We start from the raw sequence: 14,966 nt of genomic DNA on the forward strand, positions 1-14,966 counted from the left end.
ATATTAATATGTAAATGATAATTAATTTCTACTCTATCAGTGTTTCTGTTATTTACTCTGACTTCCAAAAGTACCAAATGGTACATTTCACCTATAGGCTTTTGAAGTGAGAGAGAAGAACATGTCCTTTAACATTTTCATCAAAGAAACTTTGGGTGTAGGGGGGGGAGGGGGACTCTCAAGAAGTGCTCTCAGAACTGCTGTCAATGATGAGCAGCAGCAGTTCAATGCAAGAGCTCAAGGATGCAGTGCTTGGGGTCTCCAGAATCTTATCCAGAGATCAAGGTCTCGGGGATCAAACTTAGGGGTTTGAGGATGGGGGGAAAAGTACCAGGGATCAAACAGGAGTCACACCTTAACTCCTGTATTACTAATCTATCTCTATAGATCATCATTAGAGAAACTATTAAAATAGTAAGTTAATAATTCCAATTAAATTATCAGTGGAGGTCACAAAAATCTATTTATTTATAAGTGCTTGTTGCATGTGCCAACCCAGGTTCAATCCCATAAGGTCCCCTGAGCTCCCCTGAGTCCCACCAGTAGTGGTCCTTAAGCACAAAGACAGGAATAAACCCTGAGCACTACCTATGAATATATTCATCCGTTAAGTTTCCTCATAGTTTTCAAGTAGATACTTTGAATAAGCTCTTATTCTTAGGAATAACATTCAACAAATGGTGATGTAGAGAACTAGACTTCTAATGCACTAGAAGGAAGCTAGAAGGAAGCATTTATGTCTTTTCCTGATCTTCAAATCCAGAATGTCTTTTCTACCAGCAAGGCCTCAACCATGTCATTTGTTACCAAAGAGAAAAATATCCATTAAATATATTGTTGTACAAAAGAATGTTTTCCCAAGAACTGGCTCATATGGAAATGAGTTCACCTAGTAGAGAGTAAGAGTGAGAACAGACTTCTAGCTCATCTCAGTCTTTTCAATCTAAGCTTTTTGAAGCTTTCAATTCCATTTTAAAGGGCAATGAACTAATACACAGGGAGTGTTAAAATGTCTACATCTGGATGAGAAGAAACTCATGGAAAAAAGTGCTTAAAATGATCTTCACAAGAAAGTTGCTACATATTTGGAAGACGAAAGACGGTTCTGCTCTTGCTACCCCTCAAAATCACCAGTTTTTGTGAACATGTGACTGATTCTCCAATTTCCTGGAATCTGGCCTAAGAAGTCGCTGTTATGACAGTGACAGCTATGGCAATGCTAATCTATTGTTGGCTGAAGAGTATTTGCCCAACTTGGGTAAAGATCACCAGGTTTTATAAAAATACTATTACTACAGCCTACATTACTCATTATTGTAATCTATTCATTACTTTATTCATTACTGTCATGAATATGGAAAAAAATCAGGTGAAACTCTCTTCATAGACTTTGTCTCTCTATCCTATCAAGCATGATTTAAATGATTCTAGGCCAATTAAGTGGGAGGCTCGACCCAAGGACTGAGGATGTGGTGCTCCTCAAGACCTGCAGTGTCAGCCATTACTTGGGCTATCTTGGCAGTGCTGGGGGTCTCCAAAGCCGTGCCCATCAGTGTGTGGGGCACCCAAGGATGCACCCACTATTTCTGGGTGAGACTATGTGGTGCCTAGCTCCTTGCAAGGCATGTGCCTTCACCCCGAACTCTATTTCTGGTTCCCATTATTTTGTATATGTTTATCAGTTGCTAAGACTTAAAAAAAACACCAGATTTCACATAAGAACTTGAATTTTCAATTTTCCTTTAAAAATCTGAAATGAAGCAACCCTGGGTACATGAGAAAACAAGGAAAATTGAGCGGCAACTGCCTATTTCCAATGGCATATGGCCTTTTACGTACCATCACAGCCTCCAGCATAAAGCCTGAGCTGGCCAAGTGGGAATGTTATGCAAACAGTCTTCAGTCCCTAATCTTTTAGCTACCCCAGAAAAAAATAATATGACTTTTTAAAAGGCCATTGGAAACTCCAACTTTAGCCATCTTCTCACTATAAGTGTCTGAGGACACATGAGAGAATCACCCAAAAGACCTGAAAACCACCAAAATCAAGAAAATAATATAATGGTTTTAAAGTCTGAGTTTTAGCGAAGTGTCTATTAAGGAACAGATAAAAGTACTCTTAATAAGCTAAAATACAACTGTTTAAAGTTATCTCTTTTATTGGACTGGAGCGATAGGACAGCGGGTAGGGTGTTTGCCGTGCATGCAGCCGACCCAGGTTCAATTCCTCCATCTCTCTCGGAGAGCCTGGAAAGCTACAGAGAGTATCCCACCCACATGGCAGAGCCTGGTGAGCTCCTCATGGCATATTCGATATGCCAAAAACAGTAACAAATCTCACAATAGAGACGTTACTGGTGCCTGCTCAAGCAAAGTGATGAACAACGGGAGGACAATCCTACAGTGCTCTCTTTTCCTAAATCAATAGGCTATCATAGATAATTTCCATCTTTGCATTTAGAAAGAAATATAAAACAGGAATGTGCACAAGGAAGAAAAGAAAGTAGAAAGGAATTCCTTTCAAATCATCTGCATATTTTTAAAAAATGAGCTGCTGATGTACTTATCAAAGTCAGATAAGTCAACCAGTAAAGAGGTAGTAAAGTAGAACATTTTGAAAGGGACTTGCATATGGTTCTTTTCCTAAGAATATCAGCTTCATTGACTACTAGGCATCTGGTTAAATGCATATATTTTTTTCTGAGTGATTCAATCAACTAACTAAAAGTAGGTTTGCACACAGGGAATCTATGATATTTTAATAACTGAAACTATAATATCCACACAAAAAAAGCAAATGCCTCCATCAAAATAACTGACAACTTATAAAATAACCAAAGCCAGAGACTTCACAGCTTAATGATTTTGATATAAAAGACACAACTCTTGGTTTGTGATCACAGAAGCCAAGTCAGATACGAGTACTGATGCAATCTTAACCAAATCACTCAACGTCTTAATATATATTCACGTATAAAATGCAATTATTCATCTCTGCCCCAAAGGAGGGTGGTCCTTAAGTATAACAGTACATGATCTGTACATTCAAGAGAGTAGAAGATCTCAGCCCAGACCATGCAGATAATTCAAGCAGCTGATAGGCTTTTGCCCAAATAGAATTGTGTATCCTCATTTCCTTCCCTTATTTTCCCCACTTGTGACTCAAGCCAGATTTCATCGAGCTATTTTTATAATTACTAAAATCTGGAAATACAGCAGCAGGCCAGAAGCAAAGTAAAATGCAGCATCCAGCAAAAGAAAGAAAATCACGCTGAGTAACTGAAAGGCCATCTGCTTCTCGCTGAGCCGTAGGGGTGAGGAAGGCAATCTGGGCTGTACTATTTGTGTCTTCCCTAAAACCAGACCCACCTGCATGTTGTCGGTGGCATCCCCGAGCAGTCCTCCAAAAGTGATAGCATTAGTTACGGTTGCCAGATAGATGAAAAGAATTGCTGAAAGTGCCTGAATATTTAAAGCATCATAAAAGTCACTGGCAAAAAATGGTGCTTTCCTCTTGATATCCTTAATGAGCCCGCCACAGAACCTAGGTAGGGAGAAAGCAAACATACAATACAAAATAAATCACCATCAAGATAAGCCACAAATAATCTGTATTTAAAATGCCTGTATTGGTGGAAAGTTAATATTTTGTTTCTTAAGATAAAAGCACAAGGATTAAATTTTCTCACTATCTTTTTGATTACTAAGTTATATATTAAATTCTCTAAAACCCATCGAGTTGATCTTTTAAGGAGCCTGAGTTGTATAGACAAATTAAAAATTATCACTATCTAAAGAAAAGCATCCAAATATGTCACCAGATAAAAAAGACTCTTTAATCATCCTATCACTGCTATCTTCTTAATCTCATTCATTCACTCATTCATTCCTTCATACATTACACAAAAGCATTTTTGGGTCCTGTGGTATTTTCTTGCATTATTCTGTGTATTGTAGATATAATAGTGAATAGTGGAATAGTGGGGGGAAAACTTGACCTCTTAAAGTTAACTTTAGGTGGGGGAAAGACAAAAATACCTAAGATGCCTGATGCTAAAAATCAAGGCAAAAATTAAGTGGAGAGAAGGATTAAGATAATCAAGAGGAGTAATGGTTGAAGTATACAACATGAATAGTCAAAACAGGCCTCCTGAGCTGACGATGCCAGGTAAGAACTTGAGGGAAATGAGGATGGGAGCCAAGCTGGAATGTGGTACAAAAGCATATTTGTGAATACCATTAGAAATTTTAACAGATCAGCTGATTTACGCATCCATCACCCAAACCTCACATCCCAGACTGCTTCACACCAACAGCTTCTTTTGTTTCTCCTCGCTCAAGAGCCTTCTAAAATACTGACCGTTCAGTAAGAATTCAGACTTCGAACAGCTATCACTTTTTATCAGAATTATAAGTATAACTTTCCGGGTGCTTGTAGGACCTTAGCTGCAGACATCAGCAACTTAGTTTAAACAAGACTACACATGTTTTGGGACATGCATCAGACCTCCTCAGAAATGTTGAAGAGATAAAGTATGGAAAATATAAAATATGGAAGAATTACATTAAAGTCTTATTAAATAAAATAAAGTTAATCCCTAGAATTCAGATCTGTAGAAAATGCAAAGTATATTCCTAATGGAAGTGCTCTTAAAGAATTACTGAGGATAAAAGTGTGAAAAAAATTCTATTTGTAAAAAGGAATTAGAGGAAAATAATGTTCCCTTAATTTGAGAGAGAAACCCAAGTGGGTCATCAGGGGGAGAAAATAACTTCATTTCATTCATATTCGACTGCATGTTAAAATGACATATCTTTCTGTTTTCAAAATCCCTGCAGTGTTCTTAAAAAACTGCATTATTAGGAGTATCCCGCTAAAATTTTACTTTTTACAATGAAACTGGAGACCCGAACATATGAGAAAGAAGAATTATTGTGAAAGAGATTAAATTGAGCAATCCTGGAAACATGCTTCCCAACTGCAGACCAAGAGGATGATGACAGTGAACTCTGTCAGTGATTCTGCAATACGTTGCCTACTTTTAAGTGTATGAACAGGGGTGGTATGGAATCAGGAAAGTCACATGATGAAGACAAGATGATCACTGCATCTTCCTGTCATTCACACTCACTTACAATCTCATTCTCTTGATCATCCCACCACTCATTCCCCTGCAATTAATTACACTGGCCTTGATACAAACCCAACACATACCGGGCCTCTTATTTGCTTTCAATCCCGTATCTCTGAAATCTGCCTTCAGACTTTCTCTGAATGTTACAAATGTCTTAGTAAAACCATAACTCAACACCATGTCCAAATTATCATATTTTTTACCATCACAAAAATGCCAATTTCTGGGATGGAGCGATAGTATAGTGGGTAGGGCATTTGCCTCACACTTGGCTGACCTGGATTCAATCCCTGGCATCCCAAATGCTCCCCCCAAGCACTGCTAGGAATAATTCCTGAGTGCAGAGCCAGAAGTAACCCCTGAGCATCGCTGGGTGTGACCCAAAAAGAAAAAAAAATTCCAATTTCTATTTACTTTTATTTTAACAAACCACTGCATTTCTTTATTTGTTCATTATTTGTCTCCCTTCATGAAAAAGTCACACCCACCGAGCTTTTTTGCTTATTTCACTTCTGCATCCCCACTATTTGCAAACAACTGGTACATTACAACTATTGGTAAGCAAATATGCCAACAAGTGAATAAAGTACCAATGTATAAGATAGATTACATTCAATGTTGAAGCACACTGTAAAGAGTAAATGGATGGATCTGTCAAATGGATCCATCAATTACCGTCCAGTCCTCTGCAATTCTTCACAATCTCCATGACCTCCTCCTCCATGGCCTCCGTCATGGGGGGTGTCACCATTCATCTGAACATTCTCTCCACCTGAGTACATATTCTTCCTAAACAAGACAATAGATATCAAGACAACATTTAGTTCATTTTGTTCATCTCTTCTGAGCTGTCGTATATACTAGCTAGTGGAGAAATAGAGTGATAACCTTTGGTGAGAAAGTTCAGTATTTTTTTCTGCCATTTTAACAGATAATTCAAAGTGGTACTTGTAAAGCCAAGAATGAATGAATAAATAGAGCCGAGAGATGGTACAGGGGTATAGGCACTTTTCTTACATGTGGCCAACTCTAGTTTAATCTCCAGCACCATATGTGGTCTCCCAAGCACTGCCGGGAGAAATCCTTAGCACAACTGGGTGTGAGACACACACACAAACATACACACACACACATGTTTAAAAAATAATAGGGATAGAAAAGTGGATGAATTGTATATTGTATAAGAGGGAAGGTATCAGATTTCCAGAAAATGGCTTCTCCTCAACTATCTAACCTAATGTTGTAATATTTTAAATCTACTGGAGCTCTTGTGGAATTAACTGATCTTCTCACAAAACAGTTCTGAAGAATCTGATATATCCCTGTAACATAATCTATATCTCTAATTTATAATCAATGAACAAAATCACAATATAAAGAAATTATTTACACTATCAATAAAATTTCAAACTAAGGTATAAATAGGATTTAATTGAAATTATAGATCAAGTTAAATGGGGACCTGAAAATAGCAGGGCAGTAGCCTGATTGCGTTTTCTTTTCAAATGCAACCACCTTCTCCAGACTGTCCCAGCAATAAGGAGCTCTTAACTGTCTGATGGGCTGGAGCGATAGCACAGCGGGTAGGGCGTTTGACTTACATGTGGCCAACCCAGGTTCGATTCCTCCACCCCTTGGAGAGGCCAGCCAGCTACTGAGAGTTTCTCGCCCCACACGGCAAAGCCCGGCAAATTACCCTTGACATATTCGATATGACAAACACAGTAAAAACAAGTCTCACAAAGTTAATGGGCCCGCTTGAGCAAATCAATGAACCATAGAAGGACAGTACTACAGTGCTACAGTGCAATTGTCCAATAATTTACCTTTTGTCAGATGATGGAAGACTCTTTGGGGGCTCTATCCTGATTGTTGGGTCCCATTCCCCGGGGGGAAGCACAATGACTTCATCTAAGAACTCATCAATGCCAGCAATCAGGTCCTGCCTATCTTTTGCCTTATAAGCAATGTCATGGAACACCTAAAGAAAAGAAAGGGTTTTTTTAATCCACCAAGAGACTCACTACATGACCCACATCATGCCAAGTCTCAAGAATCTAATCCACAATTCACTTTAACATCTTATATTAAGTAATGAAATCATTCTTAGTAATAAGCTTATACTACAGTATGTGTGTATTCCTATTATCAATGCAAAGAATACAGAGACAAAGAAAAAAGTTAAATTTGTACATTTTTTAAAATAAATATTGTGAATGAGCATTGTTTTTCCTCTCCCCTTGGTCTGTGCCACTATTTAGAGCACTACTATAGAAGCTAACTAAAAATGGGTTAGAGAAATATTCTGAAGAACCATTCTTTGAAGAAAAGAGTTCTAGGACAACTCATTGTTGATAATTAAAGAATGAAAAGTTCAAGCTGAAGTTTGACGCAGATTACAAATAATGTTAGCTCCTCAAAACAGAGCAAAATCTATCGGCAATCTATAAACAAAAATACTTTAAGTAGGTAACCATCTGTCTATCTTTAAGCAATAATTTAATCATTCAAGTTCTTCTCTATCTTTGGTACAGACATCTAAAGGACACTTCTGGAACACAAATACCTTTGTCAATTATTTCTATCCCTCTAACCAAGCTGATGATCAGAAAGTTCTTTCTAGCCTTTCATACCTTGTAAGTCTGTTTAGTTTACAGGTGAGAAAAATGACTGCTGTTTATACACAAATATTGCTACAAAATTGTCTTCTTGACAAGAATTGTAAAAACTTTTCCAAATAATATGTGAGAGTCTAGAGGTTGGGAGATAGGAAAAAGCCATACAAGGAAACAGCATAGCACATGAGGGAGATGTAGCCGTCCTTATTCCTGTTTTCTCCAGTTACCATTCACTATATAGACTGGAAAGTTGGAGTAACTGCCCAATCTCCCTTTTATAACTCAAGTTTGATACCCAACCCCCCTTACCCCCCACAATATGGTCCCCCAAGCTCTGCCAGGAGTAATCCCTGAGAACAGCTTGGTTTGGCACAAAAATGAAAGAAAACAAAGGAATATAAATCTATTTTAAAAAATTTAAATCCCACTGAGATGCTTTATTTCTACAAGGAAACTCTCATAGCTATTAATGTTCCCAGTCCCAACATGAGGAATCAGTAGCTAGAACTTTCATAACTAAAGAAACTGTTCTCCAGTTCTTCACTTAACATAGAGAGAATGACAGTGAAACATTAGGAAAAATAGTGAGCTAGAATGACAAAATCAATTGGTGGGTTATATTCTAATGATAGCTTTTCTATGCAGAGACTGACTTGGCATTATATCTTATCTAAAAAGTGTGTTAGCAATTTTGAAGCTAGTATAAGAGTATGGACATAATTATAAAGTTAAGATACTCTATAATGGTTGGAAGGCTTTTGAGGGGCTCCCATTACTGACTGCTGCTTCATGGATGGTGATAGTCAAGCCTTCAGTGATTCACCCCAATGAGGAGCTAGTTGGGGCTAGTACTGCTAGTGGCCAGCAGCTCCATACCTGGCCTGCTCAGAGCACCATGGGGGTGCCAGTATCAGGGGTCAAGCTGGGGTTTCATACATTCAAGGCATCTGTTCAACCCTTCTAAGGTATCTTCTCAGCTCCAAGGCACACACAAATGCACACCTGAGCATGTGTGTATGTGTACTCAATTTCTTCCCACAGGACAAAAAACAAGAACAACATAAAATAGATAATTTTGATACCTTAAAAAATGCAGTATCCATTTTGTTAAGCCATATTTTTATTATGTTTCGTTATTTGGGGGCTACACCTGGTGGTGCTCAGGATTTACTCATATCTCTGCAATTTGGCGGAGCTTAGGAGATCATATGGGATGCCAAGGATTGAACCCAGTCTGGTCCCCTTAAGCATTATTTCAATGAATTTTTTAATTCTGAAACAATGTGTTATAGGGACGCTTCAATTCCCACACATTTGAATTTTAAAGACATTTTAAAAGACAAAGTTCTAGTTCCTCCATGACTTGATTGATTGATTGATTGATTTTTTGGGTCACACCCAGCGATACTCAGAGGTTACTCCTGGCTCTGAACTCAGCAATTACTCCTGGTGATGCTTGGGGGACCATATGGGATGCCGGGGATCAAACCCAGACCAACCGCATGCAACACCAACACCCTCCCCACTATACTATCACTCCAGCTCCCAACTTTAACTTCTAATATAATATTTAATAAACCTAAGTTTTGACAATTAAAAATGTTTAGAGACACAAAGGAATCTAAGTGTTTTTTTCTACTAAGCAAATTTACATTTTTGAAAACTGCTATGAATCCTCAGGCCTCAAGTCATGAAGATCCTTCATAATCACAGAATTCTAATTGGCTAAATTATGGCAGGCAATTTATGGCATGAAAGCAATATAAGTCAGATATTCATAGATCACCATCTTCTCAATTTCTTACCTCATCAGACATCAAGGTGGCAATAGCTCTGCCAATCTCATAGTAGGACTTGGCCTTTCCTTTAGGACCTAGAAGAATGAATAAGAACCTAGAGGAAGAGGAAAGAAGTACAAACTATAACAAAAATGTCACTGATCTCAATGTACATAAACTTAGAACACATCCTACTTCATAAAAGGGTGGGTCTAGCAGTTATCTTTAAAACATAATATTCTTAATAATATAAAAGCTATTTCTTCAAACTATTCTGAAACAACAATTATCTTTTGGTTTATTTGGAGATGAAGGAGAATTAGCATAGAAAATTGAAAAATTTCTCTATCAGGAATGAAAGGTTTACTTTATAAAGCATTAGATTTCTAAACACTTTCTTTTCTCATTGACTTTCAAAATATTTGAAGAAAGTCTATTAATCACAATTAACTAAGAAGACTTAACAGATCTTCATATTTCTCAAATTTTTCCTTGTCCAATATATGCAATAACAAAGGATTCTGTCCTTACTTTTCAGAAACATTTCTACTTAGAAGTGACCAGGAGTCAGCAAAAATCAAGTCCTTATAAGACTTTGTAGCCAAAGTGAAAGAAGAAAATATGAAAGAAATTTAAACTAAATCATCATTTACAGACAGTTAAAATTGCTATGGGTGTCCTCATTTTCCTTCCACACATTATTTTCTTTTGGTTTTTGACCCACACCCAGCATAGTCAGGGAATATTCCCAGCTCCATATTAGGGGTTTTTCCTGGTGGTGCTCAGGGAACCATGAAGTTCTAAGGATAGAACCAAGATTGTCTGATTGCAGAGTAAGAACCTTAACTCCTGTCTATTTTTCCAGCTTCTACTCTTTTCTTGGTAGTGAATAAAAATTGCTCCTGAAAACTGTAATTCCCAATTTAGGTCATCTTATGATTTTATAGGGAATTCCAAAGTGACTACAAAGGTTTACTGGGGAGAAGGAAAGTTAATAAGTATGTATAATATATATGCATATATTCTTATATTCACATCTGCAGGTATATTTATTCAAAAGGTAGCACTGGACAGATCTCTGGTTTGCTAATCTTTTCACACTTAACATGGAAAATGGAGAAGAAACTGTGATAACATCCGATCTTTTTTAAAACACGCAGAACATTTCACACTCATCACCTCATTCAGACTCCATCAAACCCTTTGCAAAAAGAACAGGTAATCTACTGCTGTTTAATGGTGAAGAAAATAAGGGCCAAGGAGGTTAATAAACAAGCCCAAAGACTGTGCCAGGGGGAGTAGCAGACAAGTCTCCTTGCTTCCTCCTGCTTCCTGTTGTTTTCAGAGCCTTAAGTCTTCCTGATACGATCTATCAATCCTTTACACCAAGGTAGTGATTCTACTGAGAAAAACCTCTCTATAAGAAATTCCATAGGTGTAAACCTCCTGGTACCTATCTCAGCTATTCTTGGGTGCTAGCCTCCTATTTTGTTACTTTATGCTCCCCAGATGAATGCAATCTTTCTATGTCTGTCCCTTTCTTTCTGACTTTCTTTTTGTCCCTTTCTGACTCATTTCGCTTAGCATGATACTTTCCATGTAGTATCACTTGTATGTAAACTTCATGACTTCATCTTTTCTAACAGCTACATAGTACTCCATTGTGTAGATGTACCAAAGTTTCTTTAACCAACCCTCATGGTGTTTCACCAATAAAAATTAGAAAGAAAGAAAGAAAGAAAGAAAGAAAGAAAGAAAGAAAGAAAGAAAGAAATTCCATAGGCCCTCCCAAGGAAAGACTTTGCAGATACTTATAGATTTTTCAGATTAGCTAAGGACAAGGAATCTTAGGTCTTAAAGGACTGGGAATTTTATAGAAATTTGCTTAGTAAAATTTTAATTTTTGTTTCTCTTTATATACCTCACACAGATAAAGACAGCCTGCCTGCAAATACTTTCCAAAGTGCTAGGGTCAATTTGGAAATCCTTAGAATAGATATTTCCTTTTTTTTTTTTTTTGAAGCAATGTAGAAAAAAAAACAAGAATAATGTAAAAAATATGGTAAAGGTAAAGGTAAAGGCCCTCCCGTTGATCGTCGATTTGCTCGAGCGGGCCCAGTAACGTCTCCATTGGAGACTTTGTTGTTACTGTGTCTGGCATATCGAATACGTCACGGGTAGCTTGCCAGGCTCTGCTGTGAGGGCGAGATACTCTCGGTAGCTTGCCGGGCTCTCCAAGAGGGGCGGAGGAATCGAACTCGGGTTGGCCATGTTGGCCGCTTGTAAGGCGAATGCCCTACCCGCTGTGCTATGAATACCTCAATATTCAGTTTTACACCAGAATAGCCTTAAAACTCTTCAGTAATTATCTGCTCAGAAACCAGTTCTGGAGTGAGGCAGCAAGTGTTATCACAGTGGAAGAAATAGCATAAGCCAGCAGCAGACAGGAAAGGCTGGTCAAGAATTAGGGAGTCATTATTAGATTGCATTTTAGTTCTTCGAACACACAACTTCATTCAGTACTTGAACTTCCTTTAAAGCAGAGCCTAAGTTATATATTACACACACAGAAGTATAAAGTTTCTTTATGAAAGTGAATGCATTTTGCTAAGAGAACTGATCGATTTTAGGGTAACACACACAAGAACTATTTAGTCCGTAAAGCAAAATACAAATCCCCTTAAGAAATCCCTACAGGGGCGGGAGAGACAGTACAGAAATTAAGAAACATGCCTGAATGTAGCCAAACCCATTTGCATCACTGGAACCACATGGTCCCCGAGAATCACTGAGCTAAGCAGTAGAGGACAGCAATGCTATGAGGTATGGCACTGAAGGGCCCACAACTGCTGTTTGTGCATCCTGAGTATCCCTGGCAACATGGGGCCTTAGAAACAGCACCCCACATGCCATCTCATTGACTGGAATCACCAGGGTGGGCACAGTATGAGAGTCCTTCCCCACCACCACCAAAAAAAGGGAAGAGACACCTATAATATTGATCACATTTCCTAGTCATATTTACTGACTGATCAAGGGCCAGCTGCCAAATGGGACAATAAGAGCACAGCTCTCGGCAAAAGTGGGCAGATGCAGTCCAACAAGAGAAAAATCCCTAACACCTGAATCTTTCAAATATTTTAAATAATGAGTTGTCTCTTCCTGACATTTTTATTATTTAGTATATCTAAATAATGCCTTAATAGTAATATATAATATATAGTTACATAACAATATATAAAAATATAGTAATATATATACATATATATATAATCTAAAACCTTTCCAGAGCTACCCTGTATCTCTTTTTACCTCTTCTGCACTTGACATCATGATTATAGTTTATAATCTGTACACAATATGAAAAGCACATTTATCAACTGACAAATAAGTTAACTATCAGTTTGACTATATGATGACAACACCAAAATACTATCATTTACAGAGTATGGAAAACTCTCTCAGTCATCAATAGCTGTCAAATATGAACTCTGGCATACAATGGGTAACCACTGCAGAGTAGAATAATGGAGCCTCTATGTTAAACCCTTTGAGATAAATGGCATGTTTCTATATTTATATAAGCGAGTCTCTCCTATATATCAAAAACTTGATGAAAGTAGCAGATCAATCATAATTATCATAGATACCATGATAATTAAACCAGAATATGAGAATTATATTATTTTCGTAAACTAGACAAAAAGGTTTGGTCTAGTTTGTTAAATTAGACAAAATGGCAAAGGAATCTGTCAGAGATATTACAGGTTCAGTTCCAGAGCATGCACTCAAGCAAATGTTGCAATAAAGAACTCCATCTTTTTTTGTTTCTCAGTAACCAATATAAAACTTACATATGAAAGTTACTGTTCATTGTGCTGTAGTCTATTAAGCACACAAAGGATTTTTATTTTAAGAAATAAGGCACATATTGTGACTAAAAGTACTGTATTGCCAAAAATTGCTAGCCATCATATAAGGTGTTAGCAAAACATCTTTTTGCTGATGGAGGCTCTTGTGGGGGGAAAAAAGATGTATATATATTTATATATGTATATGTCTGCATGTTACAATAAAGCACATAAAATGGAATAAATTCCTCTTTCTCAGGTCATGTAATTTTTATTTTAAAACATCTATATATTTATATTTATTATCAGAATACCCATAAATCACCAAATAAAAATAACAGTTACATGTGATTTTAAATTTTTTACATTATTGTAGTCAGGAGACATTTCATAAATCCATCTCCTTAAAAATGAAAGAAACAGATATTCCGGTGCTCAGGAAACTTCATCTCAGGTCAATTTGATCTTAGGAACTGAGGCTCTCAAGAAGCCACTAATTCGAATTTCACTACTGAAACGAAGAAGAGTTCTAAGAAAACCAACAGCACCAAACAACAACTCATCAGGTTGAAGTTTTCTCTGCCTGAAATGCGTGCTTGCCCCTGAACCTTCAAAGAAGTAGAAGCTGTTGCAACTTTTATGATAAGATGCATCTTGCAAAACTTGGCTTTTCTAATGTACTGAAAATTCTTTTCGTGACCCAAGCAGAGTTTTTTTTTTTGTTATTGTTTGGTTTTTATTTTTGGTCAATAGACAGATGTTATTCTTAACCAGAGGACTTTTTCTTTATTAACAAATTAGACTAAACATTGCATTTGTGTGGCTAAAAGGGCACAAACCATGTTGACAGCTCGGGGGAAAAAAACTAATTGTGACCGTGATCTTTCTATCGACTCAGAGCTAGAAATAAGTCAAAGTTAGACTTTTTAATAGTGCCTAATTGTCTTGAGAATCTTCATGAGGCCCTGCTACCCTTGTGAGTTTTTTCCTATAACTAATTATGCCCGGGGAGGATGCCTCTAGCATTCTCCACAACAGAAATAAGTGCCAGATGATCTTTATCCGGAACCAATGGACTGTACTCACATTCACAAATAATTACCAGCAGAATCTGAGCACAATATCAGAAAAAAAGAGTCAGTCTTCCTAAACCATTCAATCTTTTTAGAAAGGATGTATACCCCCCTCCGTCCTTCCTGATATATCCCAGCTATTTCTAAAATAAACTCAGCTTGTACCAATCCTTAATTCTCTTCTCTCAAAACAACACTAAATCAAATAACCTATTATTCATGTTTAGCCGACTTGGAAAATGTGGCTGAACTGTCGCTTCCACAATTGATTTATGAGGACCACAAACCCACCATAATCAACCATTATATACAGTAAACAGATGCAAACAGCTAACGATGGGATTGTTGGGAAAGAAAGAATTGAATGAACAGGATCTCCAACCCAATCCCTTTAATAGAATTTCAATTGTTCTGACAACTAAGTACAAACTACTTCATTTGGGAAAAACATTATTTATAATATAAAATGTATGTTAACTTACAGTGATACCATAAGGGTAAACATTTTCAC

At 37.2% G+C, this 14,966-nt stretch overlaps 1 protein-coding gene across 2 annotated transcripts in view; it reads right to left on the reverse strand.

Moving 5' to 3' along the window:
* The window catches only part of SLC4A4 (solute carrier family 4 member 4), a 346,379-nt gene that overhangs the window by 111,757 nt on the left and 219,656 nt on the right, over positions 1-14,966 (reverse strand). For both annotated transcript variants that reach the window (XM_056111484.1, XM_056111485.1), the window contains exons 8-11: positions 9,559-9,646; positions 6,962-7,116; positions 5,811-5,924; positions 3,370-3,544 (exon numbers count right to left, since the gene is read on the reverse strand). In XM_056111484.1, the coding sequence (XP_055967459.1) occupies positions 3,370-3,544; positions 5,811-5,924; positions 6,962-7,116; positions 9,559-9,646 (532 nt within the window). The remainder of the gene's footprint in view (positions 1-3,369; positions 3,545-5,810; positions 5,925-6,961; positions 7,117-9,558; positions 9,647-14,966) is intronic.

This window comes from Sorex fumeus, unplaced genomic scaffold (assembly GCF_029834395.1).
Source record: "Sorex fumeus unplaced genomic scaffold, SorFum_2.1 ptg000013l, whole genome shotgun sequence".
In the NCBI taxonomy this organism is placed as follows: domain Eukaryota; kingdom Metazoa; phylum Chordata; class Mammalia; order Eulipotyphla; family Soricidae; genus Sorex; species Sorex fumeus.